The sequence below is a fragment of the Ursus americanus genome, chromosome 26 (genome assembly GCF_024610735.1).
Source record: "Ursus americanus isolate L20-20 chromosome 26, mUrsAme1.1.p, whole genome shotgun sequence".
Classification (NCBI taxonomy): Eukaryota; Metazoa; Chordata; class Mammalia; order Carnivora; family Ursidae; genus Ursus; species Ursus americanus.
Window position 1 is genome coordinate 43,691,931 of NC_142152.1, and position 24,981 is coordinate 43,716,911.

The 24,981-nt window shown below is 62.8% G+C and overlaps 1 protein-coding gene and 1 long non-coding RNA gene across 3 annotated transcripts; both read left to right on the plus strand.

Annotated features, from left to right (window-relative positions):
- The first annotated feature begins 570 nt into the window (after positions 1 to 570).
- On the plus strand, positions 571 to 7,564 carry TRMT61A (tRNA methyltransferase 61A). 2 transcript variants are annotated; one of them, XM_045777177.2, is made up of 5 exons: positions 596 to 721; positions 1,229 to 1,428; positions 1,513 to 1,588; positions 4,011 to 4,277; positions 6,263 to 7,564. In XM_045777177.2, exons 2-5 carry the CDS (start codon positions 1,258 to 1,260, stop codon positions 6,520 to 6,522), a joined length of 774 nt encoding a protein of 257 aa, XP_045633133.1. In that variant the 5' UTR covers positions 596 to 721; positions 1,229 to 1,257; the 3' UTR covers positions 6,523 to 7,564. The 2 variants fall into 2 exon arrangements, with proteins under 2 accessions (XP_045633135.1, XP_045633133.1); XM_045777179.2 differs by having other exon boundaries at positions 571 to 721; positions 1,229 to 1,588.
- An 11,808-nt stretch (positions 7,565 to 19,372) lies between these two features.
- Positions 19,373 to 24,978, plus strand: LOC123779248 (uncharacterized). Its single transcript, XR_006776131.2, has 4 exons — positions 19,373 to 19,434; positions 22,273 to 22,344; positions 24,352 to 24,695; positions 24,858 to 24,978. It is a non-coding gene; the product is annotated as an uncharacterized LOC123779248 (long non-coding RNA).
- The last annotated feature ends 3 nt before the right edge of the window (positions 24,979 to 24,981 follow it).

A 24,981-nucleotide genomic window follows, 5' to 3' on the forward strand; every position in this document is an offset into this window, starting at 1 on the left:
AGCCCTGCTGAGACAGAACTGGGCTGCCGCTTCCCTTTTTTTTGCCCTGGTCTTCCCGCTGCCCTTCCCCCAGTCCCCTGCTCAGGCTGCTCACCTGGCCCTCACCGAGCCCAGCGTGAGCCCAGTGCATGCACCTCACCACCACTAACCTCCCCCTGCCCCGCCGGCTTCCCCGAAGTGGACGATGTGCACCGCAGGGGAGGCGGGGCCTGGCCTAAGGCCTCTTCTGCAGACCCTTCCGGCCAAAGCTTTCCGGGACAACCCCCCGATCTGCAATTTCACTTTCTGGAATCCACCCTGGGGCCCAGTCTGAGGTGTTCCCAGAGTGGTTTGCGGTGACAACATGGCCAAGACAAAGCGTCCTCGGAGGGGCTAGGGCAGCTAGCAGAGAGCCGGCCTTTCCGGGAACTCAAGAAGAGTGCGTTACGGGCCCAGCCCTGGTCCCCGCCCACAGCAGCCCGGCCGAGGGGACGCTGGAACTTCTCGTTTGTCCTTTGCACGAACTTGTGTAAACAGGGAAGCCGTAGCTCGCCGAACGCCGCCCGGGAGGCTCGCTCCGCTGCCGGGAGGGGCTGCCCGCAGGTCCCGGCATCCTGCGCGCGCGCGGGGCGGGGAGCCGTGACGCCATCTGGAGGCGCCCGGCCGGAGCCGGAAGTGCGAAGCCACGGTCGCGGCGCCACGTGCGGAGCGTCAGGGAGAGGGACCCCGCCGCGAGTGGCGGGTGAGACTCCGCGCGTCCCCCAAACCCCGCCGCACTGTGCCGGCCGGGCCTGGCGCAACCCCCACCCCTTCTGGGGGGGGGCTTACCTCTCCCGCGTCCACCTGGAAGCCCGTTTGGGGGGAGACTGGGGAGAGGGGGGTTCCGCGGAATGGAGCCCGGCATGGAGGTGATAGCTCAGATCACTGGCCGCTGCCCGGCTGCTGGCCGGCCCCTCATCTCGCACCTGGAGCATGGGAGCCAGTCCCCTGGTCTCCTGGTCCTTACTTGATGGGAAATCTTGGGCCCGTCTTCTGCCACGGCCCTGCTTCAGTGATTTGGGCTGGTGACTCCTCTGTCTCATGACCCAGACCAAGGAGGGTTTAACATGTCAGGCCAGGGTGCAGCCAGGGACCGAGCTAGCCACCCCACCCCCACCGCGTGGGCTCTGGGCCTCACAGCCCTCTACGCAGATTCCAGGTGCACCTTCCTGGTACCGTTACACGCTCATACGCACACACTGCCTTCCAGGTCCCAGGCACCTGTCAGATAGCAACACCATGAGCTTCGTGGCATATGAGGAGCTGATCAAAGAGGGTGACACGGCCATCCTGTCACTGGGCCATGGTGCAATGGTAGCAGTGCGTGTGCAGCGTGGGGCACAGACCCAGACCCGGCATGGTGTCCTGCGGCACTCAGTAGACCTCATCGGCCGCCCCTTCGGCTCCAAGGTGACCTGTGGCCGAGGTGGTTGGGTATATGTGTTGCACCCCACGCCTGAGCTCTGGACACTGAACCTGCCACACCGCACCCAGATCCTCTACTCCACTGACATTGCTCTGCTCACCATGATGCTGGAGCTTCGGCCTGGTTCTGTGGTCTGTGAATCCGGTGAGTTCTTTGGGCTACCTCAGTTCTAATTCTGAAAAATTGACTTGAAGGTGGAGCTCAGATGCAACATCCAGACAGCCTCCAGCCTGCCCTTCCTGAGGACAGGCATGGTTGCTCAACTTCTGTTTTGCCAGGAGGTTTCTGGGGGGGCTGACTGCAGGGAGTGAGAAACACAGAACTGCTTAGAAGGCTGGTGCTGTAATCTGAATGTGAATTGATGGTGCGGGACCAGCGATCTCCCCCACCCCCCAGGAGCTGGTGTTCAGTGAGAGGCCTGCCTGCCTGCCTGCCTGCCTTGGTGGGGCAGGGCCAGAGTGCCACTCGGCTGTGGCCTAGGTGCTCACTGCCATTCCCTACCTCAGTGCCTGGCCTAGCAGCCCCTGACCGCCCAGGCCAGGGCTGAGAGTCACCTCTCCCTGTAGGGAGGCCAGGGCTGCTCTGAGGTGCTCACTGTGCATGGGGAGACTGCCTCAACCTCATCCTCGGCCAGCACCACTGTGACTAAGTCTAGGGCCTGAGGTTGGTCCTGGCCCTTACACATGCACACATACACACGGGTGCTGGGGCCACCTGGAATGGAGATTGAAGCATACAGCCCACCCAAGAACAGCCCAGGCCCACATGCGCCTAGATTTCCAGCACGTTGCTCATGGTCTGCGCAGGTGGGCTCCAAGGTCACAAAGGGTTCCCAACACCACTGCTTCCAACTTTCTGAGGACTTCAGGCCATCTTGTCCCTCTCCGTGTAGACAGTTGGATGGTTCCTGTTGCCCAGGCAAACACTTTGAAATGGGAAGAGTCAGATACAGAACATGGGCTGTGGGTCAGAGGGTGGGCAGGGGCTGGGCAGAGGCCAACTGCTCAGCCACAGGGGACATGGGGTGCCAGTGGCAGATGGACTGCAGGACTTCAAGACGGCGCTGTCCCTTGCTACTGTCTGTGCAGTGGGTGTGCTCTGGGCTCTGGTGTGCCAGCTCCCGGTCTAGGAACTGTTGGTCCAGCTGTGAACAAGATGGGCCAGGTTTCTGCTTCCCCGAGCAGGTAGTAAGCCCAGTGTCACTGTTTCAGTGCTGTTGATTGCTGGGAGGCTTGTAAAACAGGGCTGCGTGTTTGAGGGTGACTCCCAGGGGTCCCTCCAGCTAGGCTGGTCAGGGAAGACCTCTGACAAGGGGATGTTCAGCTGGGAATGATGAGAAGGAGGCACTACCAAGAGCCAAGGGAGAGTAGCGAGTATCCTCCCAAAGGCAAGCCATGTGAAGGCCTCACTCAGAGTGAGGACCCAGCAAGGAGGCCAAGTGTGGCAGGAACAGGCAGTGAGGTCAGGAGGAAACACACGGCTCGGGGGCCATCGGGTCTGACTTTGCTTTGCGTGGGGAGGGGAAAGGGGGTGTGACTGAGGTGAAGAGAATCCCTCTGCTGCGTTTGATGCAGGATTGAAGGCGCCTGGCCCGTCTGGTGGTCGTTACAAAGCCAGGAGGGAAGGCCCAGGGCAGCGTGGTGGCAGGGTGGGGGTAGGGGGAGACACGAGTTACTAGTGGGTCGAAGGCAGGGCGGAGAGGGGAGTTGAGGGTGCCTCTGGGGTGCCTGGCTGAGCCGTGGGTGTCGTTGACTGGGCTGGGGAGGGCTTGGCAGGGAAGGCTCGGGATTGGAACGGATCCAGCTTCGCCCTTGCTCACGCTGAGCGCTGGTCGGCTGTTGAGGGGAGGCGGTGCGTGTGCACTGGAGACTGGGTAGGAGTCTGGAGTGCAGGGACATGGGTCTGGGGAGTGTTCATCAAAACCGACACCTGAAACCACGGGGCGAGGGGAGATCGTGGCGGCCGGGGGAACACAGCCCCGCTGGGTGCTGCCAGCTAGGAAGTCAAGTGGAGGGGCAGCGGAAGGCGGCTGAGGAGTGGCCAGTGCAGCTGGAAGAGAACCGGGGGACGATGACGTGGAAGACCAGAGGTGTGTGGCCGGCTGGTTGCCGTGTCACGGCGCTGTGCGGCCATGCGGAGCGAGGGCAGGGCTGTCCCACCCTCGCACTCCGTGTGGCACAGGCGGGTGAGGGCCAGGGAGACGGACCAATCTGAGTGGGCCGGGGGCTCAGGGCGGAGGGGGGACGGGCCCTTGCTGCCCCGTCCACTCTGTCTAGACCCTGCAGGGCCTCTGGCGCTGGGATTGGGCAGGGCCACCCCTCTCCCCACAGGGCCCATAGCAGACTCAGGAAATAAACCCCAGCTCCCGTCCCCACCCAGCCCCAGTGCAGCTCAGCTAACCAGACCCTGGGCAGCCGGGACCCGACAGGCAGCTCTGGGAGTGATGCCCACGAGTAACCAGATCGTCTGGCCCCGTGGGTCCTGTGTGGGTCTTTCCAGGGTGAGGGTGGAGCTGTTTCTTGAGTGTCCCCAGCAGTCCTGCTTGACATCTGTCCTGTCCCGCCAGGCACTGGCAGCGGCTCCGTGTCCCACGCCATCATCCGCACCATCGCGCCCACGGGCCACCTGCACACAGTGGAGTTCCACCAGCAGCGGGCAGAGAAGGCTCGGGAGGAGTTCCAGGAGCATCGAGTGGGCCGCTGGGTGACGGTGCGCAACCAGGACGTGTGCCGAAGTGGCTTTGGTGTGAGCCACGTGGCAGATGCTGTTTTCCTGGACATCCCGTCTCCTTGGGAGGCTGTGGGTCATGCCTGGGATGCCCTCAAGGTTGAAGGTACAGTAGGGGTTCTGGTGCAGCCCTGGGGGCTGAACTCCTGGGCCTGGCCTTGAGTGTGGGTCACCTGCAGCCCAGAGGGGTCAGAAACCACCGGGCCACGCAGCCTGGGCAGGCCAGGACCCCTTTTGTCCCTAAATAGGGGTGGGTCAGGCTGGCTGAGGACTCATGGGGAGGTCATCTCGTGAGAGGGTGAGGTTGGGAGGAGTAAGATCCGGGGAGAGGGCGACTCCAGCTGAGCCCCTGCTCCTTGGCCTTGCCCCGCTTGCACCCGGACGTGGGAGATGTCTGAGTTCCCTGGGGAATGTGGCGGCTCCACCTCAGTGAGAGGGGGGACTCATGCCACGGACATTTCAGAGGTCAGAGGTCAACCCCTGACCCCAGCCCCTGCCAGCAGTCTCCCTTCCCCCCAGCCACAAGCCAGGGAACCGGCACCTTTTAGGGAAGATGCTGGATGTGGAGGCGGGAAGGAGGCGGGAAGGTTGGCTCTTTGCCAGGGAGGCGCTGGTGAGGCCCTGAGTTTTTCCCTTTTCTGGAGAAGGAGCCAGCCCAGGCAGCCAGGGCCCCTTCCCTCCTCCCCGCTCAGCAGTGCAGCCGGGGAGGGCAGGGAGGGAGCCCAGGGTGCCCCGGGGGAAGGGCTGCCCCTCCAAAAGACAGGTGCCAAGGCAGCTCCAAGAGCGAGGCACTCCAGGCAGTGGCTCCCAGTGGGTCCCCTGCAGCATCCCTGGGCTCTGCCAAGGTGGGCCGGCTTCCCTGCAGCTCCAGGCCTTCTGACTCTGCCCCCAGACACTGCAGGCCCGGGCCCAGTCCCACGGAGGCTGGAGCCAGCCACCAGCCTGGGCCAAGCCCAAGCCCGGGGGGGTCACACTCCCGGGCCTTCCTCCTGTTGCCAAGGTTCCTTCCTGGTGGCTCGCCCCGGGGGAGCCGTGCCATCTGTCATGCCCATCCCCCGTGCTCCTCTAAGCCCCCTCCCTTGCACCCTTGCTGTGTCTGCTTGTTTTGGTCCCAGAGGTTCCCAACTTACTTGTGGGCCTTGCATTTTCCAGTGGCTCCCCTGCCTGCTCTGTGAGCCCAGCCCTGGCGAAGGGCCATCTCTGGGCCCTCTGGAACTTGGGCTGGCCAGCAGGCTCTGGCCGTCACCCAGTGGGGCCTGTTTTCCTAGCAGTACGCACAGGGCTTGGGTCCCTTCTTGGGGATGACCCTGCGCCCTCCTGGGTTCGCTTCAGACTGCTCGTGCCTCCAAGCCCACACCTTCTTGAAGACCTGTGTGGGGGGTCTATGTCCCCAGGTGTGGCTGAGGTGACCAGGCCTCAGGGCCATTTGAGGACTTGCCTGGCCGCGTCCCTTTCCCAGCCTCGGCTTCCCCACACCCTCCCTCCCTGCTAGGACAGGGACGTGGGCTGGACCCGGGCCAGGCTGAGGGACACTGCGGGTGGGCCCTGCTGGGAGGTGGCAGGAAGGGACTGTCAGCTCCCGCCTGCACCCTGTCATCCTTGGCCGTCAGGCTCTGCTCGGAGTAGGCGCCTCCTGTTCCCCAGAGCAGGTGACAGCCTCTAATTTCCTGTGACAGCAGCCGCTCCCACCACCTGTGATCTGCTTCCCCCGCTGCTGCCGCTGTGCTAGATGGTTGGAGCTGTTCTGGGCGCAGCGCTCTGACGGCTGCCAGGCCGAGGCTCCACCGTGACCCCTGACCCGGTGGTTCATCCTGGCCCCAGCCCTCAGCTTCCTTGTAGAAGTGGAGGGTGGCAGCGCCGAAGTGCAGATGAAAGCTGGGTTGTGGGCTCGGTCTAAGCGGTCCCTTCCACGTGGCTCCACGGGAGCTCCTGCCCCACCGGCCTCTGCCCACGGCCCCGCCACGGTCTGGACCCACACCTGCCCCCCGGGGGCCCTGTGGGGGGCCGGGCCTCCACCCTGCCATCCCCAGCCCTGGGACACCTGGCGCCTGTGCCCTCCTGCCCTCTGACCCCGTGCCTGGCTCCCCACAGGTGGGCGCTTCTGCTCCTTCTCGCCGTGCATCGAGCAAGTGCAGCGCACCTGCCAGGCGCTGGCCGCCCACGGCTTCTCGGAGCTGAGCACGCTGGAGGTGCTGCCTCAGCTGTTCAACGTGCGCACCGTCAGCCTGCCTGCACCCGACCTGGGGGCCGGCCTGCGCCCCGACGCCGGCCCCTTCCGCAGTGGCACGCCCATGAAGGAGGCCGTGGGCCACACGGGCTACCTGACCTTCGCCACCAAGACCCCAGGCTAGTAGGCCTCCCGCCAGGAGCTGCAGGGAGCTGGGAACCCGCGGAGCGCAGGCAGGGGTGCAGCTCAGCCACAGGCCACCTTATATGGTCAGCGCACGCCTGCTGGGGCCTGTGTTTAGAAATGCGGCGGGGCGGGGCAAGGCAGGGCTTGGGGGCCTCCCAGGGCGGCGGAGGATTGTGGGCAGGGCCGGCCAGCACCGGGCAGTCTGGTCCTCTGGGGAGGAAAGCCTGCCCATCGTCCCCTGTTCTCCTGCTCTTTGTTGCCACAGAGCCTCTGCTGTCACAGGCTCTTCTGGCTATTGAGGCCAAGAGGTGTAGGTGGGGGACCCGGGTCTGACCTCTTCCTAGGTAGCCACAAACTGGTAGGGAGGTGGGGGAACAAGGAGTCGGAGGAGGAGGACCACTGAGTCTGTGAGCCGGCCCCTTTCCCCCTGGGAGCTGATGGTGCCGGGCTGGGGGAGGGAGAGGAGGGCTTGCTGGGTGGCCTCAGGCCTGAGCCCACCCTGTGAGGCACCCTACAGGGCAAGTGGGAGTGCCCTGTACCCCTTCCTATGGGATGGATGGGCCCAGGGCAGCCCTGCCCATCTGGCGTGCTTCTCCTGCTGCTGGAAGTGCCTTGCATGGCCCCGGTCCAGCCGGAGCCCCAGCATGTCCGTGAGTGAGAACAGGGCGACACTTTGCCAGGAGCCTGAGGGGAACGGTGAAATGCCTCAGGTGACCCAGCCCGGCCCTCTCAGAGCTGTTTGAACCCCAGCTGTCCAGCCCCAGGGCTACTTGCATGCCCTGCCCCTCCCAGGAGTGCTGGGGGCACAGGGGTGCATCCGGGACAGAGGGCAGCCGGCCCTGGTCCCCAGCTCTGGGCTGGGTGGCTGGCATCCATGCCTGCCTCGGTTGCATGAAGGGCCTGAGCGTCTGCCCTTGGCCTCACCTGTCCTCAAGAGCTTCCGTTTTCCCACATTAGGACAAGAGCCCCAGGGACTGTGCCGGCAGGGGGCTGGCTCCCGACCGTGCCTGGTGGAGAAATAAACACTTGCCTCTGCCGAGCTCACTGGTCTCTTCGGTGCCCCTCACGCCAGACGCTTGTTCCCCAACACCAGCGCCCAGGCCAGACCTCCCCACACACAGCCCTGGCCCCTGGTCCTTCCTCCCCCTGTCCTAGGGCAGGCGTCACAGGGGCTCTGGACTCCAGGACAACAGCCTGGGACATGATGGACAAAGGGGCAAGTGTGTGGCCACCCCCACTCAGCCGCAGAAAGGGCCACTTGTCCTAGTGGGGGAGGCGAGGAGGGGGGTCTGCCTGTGTGTGTGTGTGTGTGTGTGTGTGTGTGTGTGTGTGTGTGTCCCCGTCCGTCCCAGAGCACTGGACCCTCCCTTCACAGCCTGGCCTGGTCTTGCAGGGGCCACCTTTTATGTTTCCAGAATGACCTAGAACTCAAGAAGGACCCCCTCCCCGCACATGCCTGCCCTTCTAGCCCAAGGCCACACCTAGGCCTGTGAGTCCTTGCAAAGGTGCCAGGTGAGGTGGGCCTACTGGACGACTGATCTCCTGAGGGCAGCATTACAGGGCTGGGGGGCTCCCCTCTCCCTTTTACCCAGGACCCGTCCTTACTTCTGAACAAATGCCTAGCTTGGGGGACAGAGGAGGGACCCGTTTCTTACCCTGGCCTTGGAGAGAGGCCGGCAAGATGCCTGACACAGGGCATAGCTCTCCGTGCTCTGCAGAGCACATGGGCCTGCCGAGCGTTGCTCCTTCTTCTACAAGGGGCTAAGGGTGGCTGCCTAGACTACAGCCCTGGGCGTCACTGGGCCTGTGGGAGCAGGAGGATTGGGGTCGGGAGACCCGTACGCCTGACCCTGCTCATAGGCATACCTGGCCCAGGGCAGCTCTGAAGTCCAGGGGGCCCTCCAGCCCCTCAGCTGTGCTGCCAGGCCCCACACGAGTACCCTGGGAACTCCTGTGCACCCTTTAAGACCCCCCCCCCCAAATGTCTCCGTGCCACCCACCAGCAACCTCAGGCAGGAGCCCTGCGACCCCCTCCAGGCAGAGGAGCCAACGCAGAGTAGGGCCCTAGTTCTGCAGAAGGGGAGCTTGTGTCCAGAGCCGGGGCCAGCACCCATGGTGGGTGAGTGACTGGTCAGCAGGTCAGTGACCGTCACCTCTGCGAGTCAGTGGCATGGGGCTGGTCACAGGGCAAGGATTCACCCAGACACTCCCTGTGATGCTCAGTTTTTCCTGGAAATTCCTGTCCCTGTCATGTCACACATCCAGCCACCTCCACTGCTGCCCCCCTAAAGGCCTCTGAGCCCCTGAAGGCCTAGGGCCCCTGGCTCACCCACTCCAAGGGCCCCAGCCCAGGATCCTACCCTACGGAAGGATTAGAGTCTCCTTTGGCCTCCATGGAGGCTGCATGGAGCCACTTCCCCCAGGAAGCCCCCTGGGCCTTGCCCTCCTCAGTCCTGGTGTGTACTGCCCCTGCCCTCGCCGTGCTTTGCCCTCACCTGCCTGGGAGGGGCTCGCCTCCTTCAGCGGGAGCCCCTGGGGTGGTATGGGTTGGGGGCCTAGGGTGGGATTTTGGACAGGTGGTGGGTGGCATCATGGATGCCAGGCCACTGGGGGCCACGCCCTGGGTAGCAGTGTGACAGGAAGTTGTCTGCCCCATGAAGACAGGACAGCAGGTGGACTTCTCCACACCTGCCGCCCTCACCCCAACTGTCTAGATCTACGGCCCACCACCCTCCCACCCCCACCCCCACCCCCACCCCACCTCTGTCTTCCAAGGGACTTGGGCTCCCTGCCTCTAACCCATTGCTGAAGGAAGGGCAGGCAGGCTATGTGGGACCCCAGGCCCAGGGAGATGATGTGGTTCCCACCCCATCACTGCACAGGTGGAGAATGAGGCCCCGAGGAGATGGGACTCCCTGGGATGCAGGCCTCCAGCTTCTGCTCGCCCACCAGGGACTCCCAGACACTCTCCCGCCCTGTGTGGTCCCCTAGGTTGTGACTAGAAGCCAAAAGGGAGAGAGATTTCTGCTGTAATCCTGGAAGGCTCCTCAGAAGAGGTGACAGCCATGCAGGGGCTGGAAGGGCGGGTGGAAATTGGAGGAGGGTGAGCAAGAGGCCTTGCCAGGTGGGAGTGGGCAGGCCTGGGGCAGGAGACCGTCAGGCTGGCCTGGGAGAATAAGATGGGAAGTGCTGTGAGGAGTTTGGGTAGGTATGGAGGGCACTTCCTCCCAGCTGGTAGCTGCCTGCCCTGTTTGCAAGGCTGCTTGAAGCACAGGCTGGCCGCCCAGACGCAGTGCCCCACTCTGCCCAGAGGTTGTTGGGCTCACATGGCAGCCTGGGGATGGCCCTGCCTCCTGGCGGGGCTTCAGGTGAGAGGGTCACCAGGGGCCGCCTTGCTGGATATCTTGGCTCTCGATGCCCCCAGGAGGGAGTGTGCAGGTGGGGGCTGATTGTGCCCAATCCTCAGAACCCTGCCCTCCTCACCAGCCTCACGGGGTGCTCCTGCCCAGCAAGTGCAGACCAAGCCCCTCCTGGCGCTGAGGACCCAGACATCCAGGGCAGCCCAGCCTGCCCCCCGAGGGGCTCCTGGGAACCAGGCCCAGACGGTGCAGGTGAGATGTGCGCGGTGGAAGCAAACAAGGGAAGGGGGTTAAACTTTGGGGGGGGGGGGTCGGGTGGAGGTTGCGGGTGGGACAGTCAGGCCTTGCCAGCAGGTGGCCCCTGCAGTCACAGAGGGACAAGGGATTTGGACTTGAGCCTTAGTGGGGATGGCCAGACGCCATGCTGCCCGCCACTGGGGGTGGGGGTGGGATGCAAGCACTCAGGGCTCAGGCTCTGAGCCTGCCGGCTTCACGTCCTCCCTCTGGCGCCATGGTGACAAGTCACCTCCCTCCTCCTGGCAGAAAGGAGGGTGAACGCGGTGCCTGCCTTGGCTTGGGGGTGGGGAGGAGCTGCCATGAGATTAAGTATCAAGTCAGCATTTGCTCAGTCACTGCTCACAGATTTTTCTGATATATATTTTTTTAAGTTAAAATTTATTTTAAAAAATAATCTCTACACCCACTGTGGGGCTCGAACTCATGGCCCTAAGATCAAGAGTTGCACGTTCTTCCGACTGCACCAGCCAGGAGCCCTGGGACCGCTGCGCGATTGTTATCACTAGTGGGAGCTACTGCTGCCACCGCCTCCAGGAAGCCCTCAGTCTCTGTTGCAGATTCCGAGGCCAGAATTTTGGGGGCCGTCTCTGGGTCCATCTGAGAATGTCCTTTGCAGTCTGCGTCCTTTGCAGAATGTCCTAGCTGTTTGTTTCAGGGGCGCTTGACTAGTTGATCAGGATAATGGGAGAGGTGATTTGACGTTGGGACTTCTCTGGAAAAATCCAGCTCCGCGCTCCCTGTGCTTGCGGTTACGTGTGTAATAAAACAGAACTGCGAGAACCTCAGGCTGGCCGCGGGCCCCCGGCTCTTCGTCGACCCCCCAGCTTCGGAGGTAGTGTGTTGGAGAGCCAGCACCCAGACACCCCCACCCGAAAGCGCCTGGGGGGCCTCAGGTAGCACTCCCGTCCTCTCCCAGGTCTGTGGTCTGGCCTCTCCCCGGCGACCTCAGCCAGTCCTGCTCGCGTGCGGGGGCCGAGCGGCCGTGAACTCAGCGCTGCCCCCGCTCCTCTGCTCCCCCGGCCCGCGGGCTGCCCGCACGTACCCGAGTCGTGCCCGCCCGGCTCTGTGGCCGCTTCGGGCTCAGGCTTAGGAGGGGCGAGCGGGTCGGGCGGGCGCGTTCTGAGCCTCGGGTCACGCGGCCTGCCCTCCCGTCGGGGTGGGGACGGAGCCCCTGCGGTTTGGGTGCGGCCGGGGCCTGGGCGGGCCGTGGGACCGCGGGCCTCCTCCAGACAGCCTGGGCCCCGCCGAGGGAGGAGGGCGTTTCAAAGTCAGGCAGCCTCCGGAGCAGCGGCGTTGGCGGGAGGGAATAACTCGGCTCCCACCAGGCTGAGAATAGCTCGGAATTGGGTCACCCTCCCCGAGAGCTCCGGTCACAGCCTCCAGCCTTTGACAGTAATCAGCTTTCTCCCTGACATCTGTCCCTTCAAAGGGGGACAGGCTGGGTCCAGGCACATTTTTAGAAGAAGCAGAGGGGCCGGGGTGGGGAGGAGAGTCCGTTACCGGGTTGGCCCTGCACCCCCTCCCCGCCAGGCAGGCCACTCCCGACCACCCGCTGCCCACCCCCTCCTCCACCGCCCGGCTGGCCAGCCCACAGGGCTCTGCACTCCTGCCTGCTCTCTGGCCTGCCTTGCCCGCCCGCCCGAGTCCCCCTGACTCCCTCCAGGGCCCTCCTTCCTTCTGTGGTGGACAAAGGTGGCAGTGGGGAGGATTCTGGGCACTCGAGTGTCCCCAAGCCCTCAGGCCCTGGTGTCCTGCCCCTCAGGGGCCCCTGACATTCCCATTTGAGCCCCATGTGGTACAGCGGCCCTTTTGCCCCGAATCCCCCTCCCCTTGAGTCCTCCCCACACTCCCACAAAGCTTCCGTGTGCCACCCCCCAAGCGCTTGGCACATGTGGACGCCCGGGTCTGTCCCAGCTTGTCCCCGCAGCCGAGCGTGTGAGGTCCAGGCGCCCCTGTGAGAGAGAGAAATCACTGTGTCTTGGGACAGGATGTGGACAGGAATGTCTGGACTCAAACAGGCATTTTGGGAGAATAAGAGATACTTGAGCAGCCTTAGCTTTGACATGATCCGAAGGTCATGCACCCCTTCCTGACTTCCTGTCTCTGTAGCGACGTCAGAGGTGTCCTCCCCCACAAGGCAGGCACTCCTTGCAAACCCACAAGGCAGTTCTCGCATTCCCCGTGGCAGAGCCCATCCTCACCTTTGGCCACAGGTGTGACAACGAACCATCCGTGGACCTGCCCCCCCACCCCATTGCGGCCCCTGGACCAGCACCGCCGGGCCTCCCCCCACCCGCCAGGCCTACAGAATTTGGTGGGGGGCGCAGGGCTCTCTGCTGGAGGAACTGGCGTCTCTCCAACTGTTCTTCTTACTTCTTAAGCAGACCGAACACATCTTGAGTGTAAGCAGCTCAGCCAACTCCGTGGAAGCTTCCAGACCATCGACCTCCCTCTAAGGCCATGCTGTTGTCAGAGCTTAATTTTGCCTCAGCCCGGCTGGAATGTTTGTGTCAAGGTCCCAGTACTTCTCCTGAGATGACTGTGTCCCCGGAGGCTCCCAGAGCTCCAGCGGGGCGGGGGGGGGGGGTGGGGGGTGGGGAGGACGACGCTGCACGGGCACCTCTGCACGGGCACCTCTTCGAGTCCTGCCTCCAGCAAACCAGCTAGCTGGTTCACAAAATGAGACATCTGGGAATGGGAAGCCTGAGTGGCTATTTCGTGGGTGGAAGGAGCGAGCACTTTTTTAGGTGTGTTAATGATTCTGTGAAAGGGGAGAGTGGCTGGAACTGGCCTCAGGGTGTCGGGTGAAGGGAGCGGAGGAGGGGAGAGAGGGAGCCTGGGTACTTCTTGGACCTGGAAGGCTGTGCATTTTCTCGGATTTTGTATTTCCCTGACATTTTCCATGATACATTCTTTTAAAGGAAAAATGCCCCAGGCCGTTTCCACCATTTATTTGCTCTGGGCTCTCCAGGCAGCTGCCCCCGTGTGGGCCTGGGCTCAGTGCCCTCAGCTTCACCTCCCAGGGCCACCAGGCCCCTCCTGCCATGAAGCAGGTGGGAGAGGCAGCTGGCTGGTCCCGGCAGGACGACGGTGAGCCTTCCGTTAGCTGCTCCTCATGGTACGGATGCTGTGGCCACAGACCCAGAGGTGGGTTTGCTGTGCTGGAGGCTGGGCCTGCAGAGTGGCCCCCGCGTAGAACGTGGGAGAAGGGCAGGGAGGAGGGGCAGCTGGGCCCCTCACTTCCCGCCCCAGAGAAGGGTCCATCCCACACCCCGGAGGTGGTGCCCTTTCCTGGCCTCTCTGGCTCCGGATGACCACCTGGTCTCCTTCTTGTAGACCCTCCCCTCAGCCCTGTACCCCTGCCCGGCTGCTGCCAACAGGTCCGAACTTGTCCCCCAGAATCAGAAATCCATTTCATTGCAGTGTAATTGGCATGCAGTGGGTGGCACCCACGTAACTGTCCTGACCCAGGAGTCCCGTGGGACCCCACACCCCTTGCCGGTCCCACTCCCCAGTCAGCCCCAGCAGCCGCTCGCAGCTCTCCCTACTGTCGTCACATTTGCGAGAAAGCGGACCTAAGTGGGACTGAAGCAGGGAAGGAGGCGAGGTGTGAACGTGGGGCTGAGGTTTCAGAGGCAGCAGCAGAGCCGGGAGCCAGCACGTGGCAGGGAGCCGTGCCCCAGCCGCCTGTGCCCGCAGCCGCAGCCGCTGTCTCCCAGGTGCTGGACGCCTAGGCTGGGAGGGCTCTGAGCTGCTAGCTACGAAAGAGGCCGCGCAGGAATGCGGGCAGCGGGCTGGTGGGGGGGGGGGACGGCGGCAGGGGTGACCGAGGCGTGTTGCTAAGCTACAGGCACAATGGACATTCCAAGCACTAGGCAACGGGGCAGGAGCTGTTTCCCAGGGAGGGGTAGGGACCTGAGGCCCAGGCCACCCCCATCCCCCAGCTCTGCTGCCCCCCACACACACCTGAAGGTGCCCCGGCTGCCTGGCCCCTCGGGTTAGATGCAGCCTCTTCCCAGTGCCTGCCCCATGCCGGCCCTGCTCCCCGCACCCTCCTCACTAGCTGGGCTCCTGCACCTTGGGATGACCCAGACCTCCCTGCCTGCCACTTCCTCCTGGCCTCTGCCTCCTCTGATCGAGCTTCCTGGCTGGGCCCCCCAAGTCCAGATGCAGGGACTTCAGGGGGTCCTGGGCAGATCTTAGAGGTTTTGGTGGGACCCCAGTCCTCTGCCATCGGCTTTTCATCCCCAGCCGTCAGGCCTGGCACCCCCCACCTCGAGTCTGGCCAGGGCTGGCTCTGCTCGCAGCCACGTCTGGCAGGGTCCTGGGCCCCCAGCGGCTCTCTCCAGTGTTCAGCCCGGCCTCTATTTGTCTGGGACAGCCGAGGGCTTTTGTTTTGCTCCCTTCAGCCTCCACTTCCTCCCTCCGCGGAGAGACTGCTAAGGAGCTCTGGGCCCAAGTGCCACCAGCTGGCGGGGGAGGGGCGGAGGGGGGCGGCTCAGCAGGCTAGGGAGGGAGGTCCACGTGTCCACGTGGCTGGCCTCCCACCCTACAGCCCTTACTGAACTCCTAGGTCAGGCCACCAGGCCTTTGCCCACGCAACTCCCCCATCCCCCATCCAGCACCTTCTGCCCCTTGGGGCCCCTCCACCCGGGCTCCCCCATCTCCTCTCACAGCCTGGAGAGACCGACCCAGGTCGCCAGCCCCTCACCCCACCACACTCCCGTGAGCGTGCGTGCATATGCGCGTGAGTGTGCGCACACACACACACACACACACAGCTAATACGCACACGCACAGGCCAGGCGTCACGGGATCCCGGGAGAAGCTGGTTTCAGCGGCAGAGTGCAAGGAGCATTGCCTCAAGCCTCCACCCATGACGAAGCCCCCCAGGCCAGGGGCCTAGCTGCTTGCCCCTCTCTCGGGGCTGCCTCCTAATACCTCAGGCTCCTTCACCTTCCTACAGCCCCCACCCTGGAAGCCTGCTTGCCTGCTTGTCCTGGGGACAACTAGATACAGACCCCCCCACTAAGTGGAGCCCCCCACAGGGGGCTGCGCCAGGCCCAGCATGGCATTTGGGGTGGGGTCTGCACTTCAACGGGTGCTGTCCCTCATCGGTAGCTGAGCGGGGAGGGGCCTGCTCCTGCCCCTCCCCCACCCCATCCACTTTCTTAGGAGAAGGCCAGGCCTGGCCTAGGCTGAGCTGGGGCCCCTTGGGGTCTCTTTTAGGCTGAGAGAGCTGGGGACAAAGAGGCAGCTGCCAGCGGGGTGGGGGTGGGGGGTGGCACGGCCTTTGTGCGCGTCCGGCCCCTCCTGGTGACCTCACTGCCGGCCAGAGAAGGGCCCTTTCTTCCCAAAGGCAACCGTTGGGAATCCGCCTGGGGACAAAGCTGCTGCCAGGCGGGGAACAAGTGAGTGGACGGCCCCCCTCGTGGCATAAATTAGGGGGCCTGAGGTGGAGGAGGGGAGGGCAGCTGCAGCTGGCGCCCAGGGCAGAGCACACCCGTTCGTGTGTGCAAATGCACCGACGGACAACTCCACTCCCCACTCCCACACGGGTGCACACGGGGCTGCCCCTGCCACAGTGGGGCGCGCTGGCCTGGGGACGCAGAGAGCCTCTGCTGGAGGAAGGAGTGAGGATGTCTGCAGGGTGGGGACTCTGTCGCCAGGGGGAGTTGGGACACAAGGTTGCAGGGCTGGGGCCGAGCCTGCACATGGACCCCCAGAGCTGACTGTCTCTGGGTGTCTGAGGTCCAGCAGGTTCCCAGGCCCTGGGGTCCCGTGGCAGGCCCCTTGGCCTTCCAGCTCAGGAGGTGAGGTCAGGAAAACATTCGGTTTTAGCTGAGTGGTGCCTTGTGACACCCACCCCCTGTGGGGCCAAGGGCTTGTCCCCAGGGCTCCTGCTCCTCCATAAAGTATCCTCACAGCCTTATTGGCCCTCAGCCCTCCCTGCCCAGGGCACCACCACTGCCCCACAGATGACTCCTGCGTGAGACCTGGGTGGGGAGCATCCAGGGTGGCCAACTGCAGCAGGGCCATGTGGACGTCGCAGGACTCAGCCAGCACGGGTCACCCAGACTGTCCCTCCGGCTGCCCCACGAATGCACCAGGTCTCCTCTGGCAACTTGCTTTGCCTCCCTGGGCATTGGAAACACTTGTCCCATTCCCCACAGCTCCAGGCCAGGCAGGCTTCCTGCCGGTGGAGGCAGTGGGCACAGAGCTGGCCCTTGATGGTCAGCTTCGGTTCTGGAGGCAGGCACAAGGTGCTGTCAGGCCCAGGGGGTCTCCCTCAAAGAATGAGGCCCTCCCCACCTGCCCTGCCTGCCATGAGCAGAGTCTGGCCCCGGTGTTCTGGCCATGCTGGTGACACGCTGAGAAGCTGTCTGAGCTGGTGAAGGCACCGGCCCTCCTGTGGGTCCTGTCCCGTGAAGGGATGCATGGGCAGCTCAGGGCTCTGTCCTCAGTGCTCCTAGCTGCCCCCTCCCACACTGGGGGCCTTGACCCGAGGCCTGTGGTGCAAGATCAGAGAACTTCGCAGCTTGCTGTCACCGCAGCAGCACGAAGAGCCCTGACGTTTCTGGGGAGCTCCAAAGGTCTTTAGCAACCCCTGAGACCACAGCCCACCAGGAGACGGGGAGGGGACTTGTGTGGCTGGGCACCTACTGGGTGCTGGGCATTTCTGCGCCCCATCTCTCCCCTCTAAAGAACAGGAGACTGAATTACCACGGGCTGGGCCCAGCATCCATGGGTGGGCGGCAGTCAGGAGGAGGCCAAGGCTACTAGGGCACGGAGCCCCCAAAGGCCAGGGCGTGCAGCCCCACCCCCACCCCAGGCCTGAAAGCCCTGCACCCTCTCCAGGAGCAGTGAGCCAGCGCGCCACGGGGGCGGGGGTGGGGGTGGGGCTAAGTAGGCCAGAGCTTTGTGCGCGTTGCCATGGCGCTGCCATGGCGCTGCCGCGCCGCCGCCTCCTGGGCCGTTCCCAGGACACCTCCAGCCTCCGCCAGGGCTCCCTCTCAGGCCCGGCGCGCCCGTCCCCACTCAGGGACTGCTCCCAGTCCCCGAGCCCCCCCCCCCCAGGCCCCTGGCCCACCCACCGTCTGCTGGGGGTCCATGCCAGAATGTCTCTGCCCCACCTTGCCACACACACAGCACACAGGTGCACGCCCGCACAGGTGCACCCGCACACAGCGCCCACAGAGCGGAGCACGCATGCGCGCACACGTACACAAAGTGCGACGTGCACGCACACGCACAGCCACGCGAGGCGCGAGGCGGAGATGCAGCGGCCACTGCATTGGAGTCCCCAAGAGCTTCACGTCCACCTCCAAGGCGAAGTGGGAGGCAAGACGTCAGTGCAGGGCTTCAGCTCCGAGACCCACCTGGGCTCCCAGGGCCGCTAAGCCCAGAGCTGGGCTTCAGAGGTCTTGGTAAGGGGCCCGCCTCCCCTCATGTGCTTGCTGATGGTGGGGAGGAGAGGAGAGGGCTCTGCTGGCCTAGGACTTAGGGGACACACTGGTCTAAAGGGAGGACGTGATTGGCACTGAGTTCAGATGAAGTCCGTCTCCGGGAGGCATTGGGACCTACTGGGCTCCTTCCAACATGATGGCTGCTGCCACCCCCAGGGCTCCACTCGGGCCACACGGGACTCTCAGCAGCCCCCTTCTCAGACAGTGGCCCAGAGACACACTAATGGATAGCTGCCCTGGCCAAGGCCTCGGGCTGTCTCCGGGGCCAGTGGAGCAGAGAGGCCCTAGGGCCCTGGACAGCCCGACCTGACTCCCGTTGTCAGCTCATGTCAAAGGGTGGAGTCTGGGCATTAGGGGAGGGAACCAGGGTCCCTGAACCTCTGCAGGACCCCACTGAGGCTGGGCAGGGACAGAGGCAGGGCAGGGGGGTTGCTGCTGAGAGGCCCCAGGAAGCTTCCTTGGGCAGGGACATGGTGGGGAGTGGCAGAGGGGGGGCTTCATGGAAGGGCAGGTGGATGGGCTGGAGCCAGGGCGCTGGGGCAAGGCAGGAGTCCCTGGACATCAGGGGAGGAGGCAGGAAGAGGGCCTTCCTTGCTCCGGGGGCTGAACTGATGGCAAGGAGGCTTCCTTTGTGTTGCGGTCACTGCCATGGTGAGGCCACATTGGAGGCCAGGAGTTAAGGCCCCCCACCGCCCAGCTGTACCCTGGGTCACCGCCAGGCTCCAGGGGAGCAAATGAGGCTGCTGGAGTTGGTGCCATCACCCTCCAGGCCCTCCCTGCAGCTGCTGTGGGCAGCACGAAGCCAGCCTCCAGAGGCCTGCCTTGCTTGGTGACAGGTGACCTTTGCCTTGTTCACCATCACCTGTGCTGTTCTGCTTGCTGCTGACCCCACAGTGCAGTGTGGGGGCCCTGTCAGCCTGGAGACAGCCCTGGGAGGTCTGCTGGGAGAAACTGAGGCCTGGAGAAGAACAGGATGACAGGGCTCCTTGAGCCCCCCAAAACACCAGGGGGAGGCCCAGGGAGGGTGAGGACCAGCCTTCAGTTCCCACAGCAGCCCTTCCTGACCCTGAGGGTCCAGACCCCAGCCCAGGCACACCTATGCCCTCCTTCCTTCTTTTCAGCTTTCCTTGACTTTCTCCACCCTCCTGCCCTAGAGCCCAAAACACGGGACCTGTAGTGGGGCCTGAGGACAGAGGAGCGGGTGGCGATTACCCAGCTCCAGGGGGCGTCTGTCCAAGGCCAGAGCATCACAGAGCCCCGAGGGCAGGGGGTCAGGAAGGTCGAGCTGGAGTTACCCAGGATGGGGGACCAGCCTGCGGGAAGTGGACAGACAGGCAGCATGGGCTCCCCTGCCTGCCAGGCGGTGGGGGCTCCACCCTGACGGTGTGGGGCCACATGGGGCCTGAGGCAGTCCTGCCAGACCCCAGCTTTCAGGGGAGGGTCAGAAGCTGTGAGAACCACAGGGCTCCTCACAGACCCACCATGGTGCATGGTCGCGGCATGACGGGTCACGGAGCCCCCACGGACAGCCAGTTGGGGGCAGAAGCCGCGGCCAGGCCGCGCCACGGCCACCTGTCCACCAGCACGAGGGCAGGTGCGCTCCGCGGGGACCCAGGCGCGACAGCTGCGAGGCCGGCCTGCTGCTCGCTTTCTGTGGCTCCCTCCACCCTGGGAGGCCCTGGGTCCCGGAGGCCGGGTCGCGGGCGCCGCCTTGCGGCTGCTATTACAACCACAATGAACGACCCGCTCGTGAGACCTCCAAGGTCAAGGGAGCCGTGCGCCCAGCAGGTGCGGGGGCAGCACGGGCCTGGGCTGTGCGGAGGGCCACCTGGGGCTTGGAGGGGGTGGGGGAGTTGGGGAGGGTTTGGTTGAGTCCTCCTTCTCCTCTAGAGATCTCACTGGGAGGGGTCCCCTGAGGCGCCCTCCCAAGCCCCTGGCGCCCAGCCTACCATCTGGATAGACACTCATGGGATGAGTCACCGCGCCAGGAGTGAGCTCCAGTGAGGAGCTGCGGCCAGTGGGGCCTAGGGGAAGGTGCCCGGTCTCAGAGGGCCACGTCTATTGCTCTATTGTACCTGGCTCTCTGTTCTTGGGGACTTTCTGATCCAGGAGGCAGTCCTGCTGCCCAAGGCGCCTACAGCGGCCCCCTCCCCCCTCCCCCAGCCAGCAAGGTTCCATGGGGTCCCGCCTGCAGACTCTCACCTGACCTCTCACCAGCCACACCTCAGGGCCTGTGCCTGCGCGTTGATCTGCCTGCACACTCTTGCCCAGATCCCGTGTGGCCTCTGCTCCCAGGGCTGCCCCAATAGCCATTTTGGTCCTAGGCCACCTTCTTTCTTTCCTTGGAGTGCCTGGGTGGGGGGGGCAGGGGGGGGTGGAAGCTGGGTGTCCCAGGGGAAGTAAGGCATATGGAGCCAGGAGCTGAGGGCCGCTGGGAGTGCCTACAGGGAGGGAAGTGTGGGGAGGCTGGCAGAGGGAGCCCACGCGAGACCTCAGGGTGAGGGCCGGCCGCTGGTGCCTCGCTGCCCCAGGCCCAAGGGTCAAGCTGTCCCCTGTGCCCACTGCATCTTGCACCTTTAATAACCAGCTCCTTTGTTAGTGAGCTAGACCCAGGGAGTTCTCACACTTGCCCTGCTTATGTGACTGTCCCCATGCCAAGTCCCTCCGGTCAGGCAGGCCAGACCCTTGGGAGCCCCCATCCCTGGTGCTACCTCACTGCCCCGCCCCAAATCCTCTCCCTCCGTCCCTCACTCTGCCTGCTTCTCTTACCGTACCCTCTCTCCTGGGCCCCCTGCCCTGGCCCCATTGCTCCCAGTTCAGTGCCCACCCCTGCCACCGGGGTGAGCACTCAACAGGTCACCCAGTCCTGAAAGACTCAGATGCCCCCGAAGCTCCCTGGGGGCCTGCCATCCCGCTGCTGCACACCCCGCTCCACCCCTGCTCCCTGCCAAGCTCTGCCAGGCCCTCAGGTATGCCTGGTACCAGGCTCTGGGCCTCCACCCCTGCTGCTCCCTCACCTGGGAGGCCTTCCCACCCCAAGGGGCTTGGTGCAAAAGGTGCGCCCCTTGAGGGCATCATCTGACTCCCCGCACAGGCTCCCCAACCAGGGGCGCACGTGCGGGGCACACACCCACCCTGCCCCTGAGCTGTGTGCTCCATGACCCTTGTCTGCCTTCTCCCAGATATGGGGACACTGCTGGGGCTGTGGCTGCCAACCGCCCAGGTCCCCCAGGAGAGGAGCCCATGGACGCGCGCTGCACAAACGCAGAGGCCCTCCCTGACTCAGGAGGGCATCCCGTCCCCTCCACTGCCCTGCTAGCTCCTGTGGTGCCCTTTCCAGTCATTCTCTCACTCAACAAATATTTATTGGCTGAGCCAGGTGCTGTTCTAGGGACTGACGATACTGCCAGGAAGAAACCAGGTTCGTGACCTCAGGGTCTGTATGGAGACAAGAGTGGCCAGCCCTGCGCGGTGGCTTCGGGCCTGGGATTCTCCTCTGAGCCTGCCGGACTGGACCGCTGCTGGTCTCCTGGCAGGTGGCGCGTGCTGTTGGTTCCCGCTGCCCTGGGGTTCGCTGGGCTTAGTCTGAAGCCTGGGGTGGTTACTGGCCACTCAGTGGTCAGACCAGATGTGCCGAGGATCAGGGAAAGAGCCCAGGACCCAATTCTTTCTGCAGGGCCAGCCACCAGGTGGTCGCTGGGCTGCCTGTGACCAGGCACCATATGGCAGCAGTTCCATTCTCCACCCTCCCCAGGGAAACAGAGCGACCCAGGATGGTGAGAGAGAAGGGCGGCCTGCACAGACCTCAGGGGTCCTGGTGGGACCCTCCATGCCCATTTCCAGCCCCATGAGCTCTGGTGTAGTGCCCCTCTTGGCAGAAGGTTCCTGCCTCTCTGCCTGACACACTGGGCCTTGGGCACCTTGCTATCCAGCCCCAGACCGGGGGGTGAGGGCTGCCTATGTCCCTTCGGCTCCTCACCTGGCTAGATGCTCAGCCAAGGGCAGTTGGTCAGAGGCGGGGGTGGCGACACACCGGCCTGGCCGGTCCTCTCACAACACGGGCCTTGGTCTGGGGCACTCTTGACCCTGTCCGAGGGGATGAGGGGGTATAGGGCAAGTTCCTGACTGTGATGCCAGGATCCTGGCTACAGGTGCAGTAGACGAAAGTTCTTTGAATCCTGATGAGCAGAAAAGCAGCTGTTTTATTTTTATTTATGTAAGATTTTATTTTGGGGCGCCTGGGTAGCGCAGTCATTAAGTGTCTGCCTTCGGCTCAGGGCATGATCCCGGCGTTCCAGGATCAAGTCCCACATCGGGCTCCTCCGCTGGGAGCCTGCTTCTTCCTCTCCCACTCCCCTGCTGTGTTCCCTCTCTCGCTGGCTGTCTCTCTGTCACATAAATAAATAAAAAAATCGTAAAAAAAAAAAAGATTTTATTTTATTTTTTTAAAGTGTTAAGTAGGCTCCATGTCCAATGTGGGGCTCGAACTCATGACTCCGAGAATAAGAGTTGCACGCTTTACCGGCTGAGCCCACCAGGCACCTCAAGGTAGCTGATTCTGAACACTTCATGAAGCTATCTGAAATCTGATTTCCACTCATGAATTGCGACTCATGTATTCCGCAGGTTCTTGAATATGTATCATGCACCAGGAGCTGAGAACACTACTTCTCAAGAAGAGTTCATTGAAAGGACATGGTAAGTCTGGAAGGCAGTGTGGGGTGGCCTGGTGAGAGGTGACAAGTGAGCCAGAGGCCAGGGAGCTGTGGGAGGAAGGGCAGGTGTAGAGGCCATGCCCACAGCCTGACCAGGTAGGAAGGTGACGGGACCACCCAGGTCTGCCTCCAAGGTCCGTGGAGGACCAGGACGGGGACACTCATGTCAGCATGAGGGCTGGCCGTGTTCACTTGGGAAACACAGTACAAGGAAATGGGAGAGTTTAAGGATTTTATTTTGAGAGAGCACATGAGCAGGGGAAGGGCAGAGGGGGAGAGAGAGAGAATCTCAAGCAGACTCCGTGCTGAGCGCAGAACCAGACTCAGGGCTCCATCCCATGACCCTGAGATCATGACCTGAGCCAAAACCAAGGGTCAGACGCTCAACCTACTGGCCACCCAGGCGTCCTGAAATGGCTCGAGTTTAAAGGATTATTGTACAAATGAAATGGGCCTGTGTTATGACCACGGAGTGAAGATGTGGAGGCAGGCAGTACCCCTCAAACTGGGAGCCACAGCCTCCTGGCAGCTCAGGAAGGTGTACAGATCCAAAGAGGAGAAATATTAACTTCACTTTGAGGATAAGTAGGAAGAAGATATTTTTCCAGTTATAATTCACAATGAAGAGACATGAGGACACAGTAAGATGCTGGTTTAAGACAGTATTTCTTATTAAGTTTTCCCATTAAAAGGGATGCAGGGCAGGGGGTGGGGCATCTGGCTGGCTCAGTCAGTAGGGCATGCCACTCTTGATCTTGGGGTTGTCATTTGAGCCCCATGTTGGGTATAGAGATTACTTAAAAATAAAATCTTAAAAAAAAAAAAAGGTTGCAGGGTTTATTGACGTTTGGAGCCCCATGTGGTGTGCGTTAGCTGAAGTCCTCCTCAGCCTTTGGTGCTAATGGCCCACATTGTGGGAAGACCCTGAAGCTTGGCAGGAGAGCTGAGATTTTTGGCCCCAGCCTGAGCTCTCAACTGCTGGGCCTGAGCTCTCAGCTGCTCCTCCAGGGTGGCCCACCCTGAGTTCATAGTGTGCTCAGGGCCCTGCGGATAGGACCTGCCCTCCAGGTAAACTGGGGTGGGAGTTCTGCTGAGTTGGTGCTGTCCCGGACAGTGTCTGCCTTCCCTATGTGCCCTGTGACCCAGGGCAGTTCCTTGGGCAAGTGATCACCCAAGGGTCTGAATTATCTATGAAACAATACTAAACCTACCTTGGAACAGTTCTGAGAATTCAGTGTGCGTGTAACATGCTTCACACAGGGCCTGGCACATTGGTTCAGTCAGTCCAGGGTGGTTTGGAAAATGAAGCATTTACATTACAGAAGTGGGGGCACCTGGGTGGCTCAGTCAGCTAAGCGTCCGACTCTTGATCTCAGCTTAGGTCTTGACGGAGCTCGGCAGAGAGTCTGCTTGGAAGATTCTCCCTCTGCCCCTGCCCCCCTCGCTCTCTCTCTCTCAAATCAATCAATCAATCACAGCAGAAGCCACCATCAGACACATCCTGACCACCTGGGTAACCTCAGACTTGCATCCAGAGGCCCAATCTGGGCCTTGCCCCAGCCCCCTCCGGGGTTCCTCCTGTCCAGTGCCCTTGGGGGCCCCTGAGCCCTTTCCCTCAGCCTCCCTGGCCCATATGCCCCCTGGCCTCAACAGTGCACACTCAGCACCCGCTCAGCTCCTGATGCCCAGGCATTTATGCCAGAGACAGATCCGAAGCGCCCAGTACAGCATGTCCTCTACCACCTTAACCAGACTGGTTTTTTCTTCGGGGCCACACAGTGCGATGGGTATTTCCCAACCATTAGCACAGCACGAAGCATGCAGCAGGAGCTGGACAACACTGGTTCTAACGTCCACAAGGAATCAAAGCCTAACGCAGTATACACTGCATCTCTGTGCGCGGCAGAGGATTTATTAGCAAATTTCAAGTTTCCCCCAAAGTATTCTTTTTTAACCTGTACAATTTGTTTCTTTTCCCTTCTGGGCCTAGGGCACATTTGCATGGCTGAGCAGGCTGCCCCTGCCTCTATGTGGGTCACCTGGAAGACATTTGCAGAAGAGAGGACAGCAGAAACGTGCTCACAGAAGGCCAGAAGCAGAACAAACAAGGTCCTGCTTTCACGTAACAGGCGCACAACAGGCAGGGCACCTCCCCCAAGTTGAGGGGGACTAGTCCTCGCTGGAGGCGGAACAGAGGTGGCCAAGCCCTGGAAGGACTAACTGGTCAGAGATACCAACTCTCTGCTAAAGAGAGGATGAGCTTCAATAGCACCCCTGAACTCGAGCCTTTTCTCCGGGGAGAGGAGCTTCCCGGACTTTGCCTCTTTGCTACAGGTAAGGTCAACTCCTGTGCGCACGGGCCCGTGGGCAGAACGGGAGGCCACATCTCCCCTGGGCCGTTGCTTACATGGCACTTCTGGGGTTGCTTACATGGAACGGTTACTCCTTCACCTGCCGCGGGACCCTGGTCCGTGCTCAGTGCTTCCACCTCCTTAGGCCGCTGCCACCAACTGGACCTATGGAGCCCGCCTTCCCCATGCCTGGCCCACTCTGCCAAGACATCACTCCTCACCCAGGCCGGACCGGAAGTGAAGGTGAATCAGAACAGAACTCACACCTC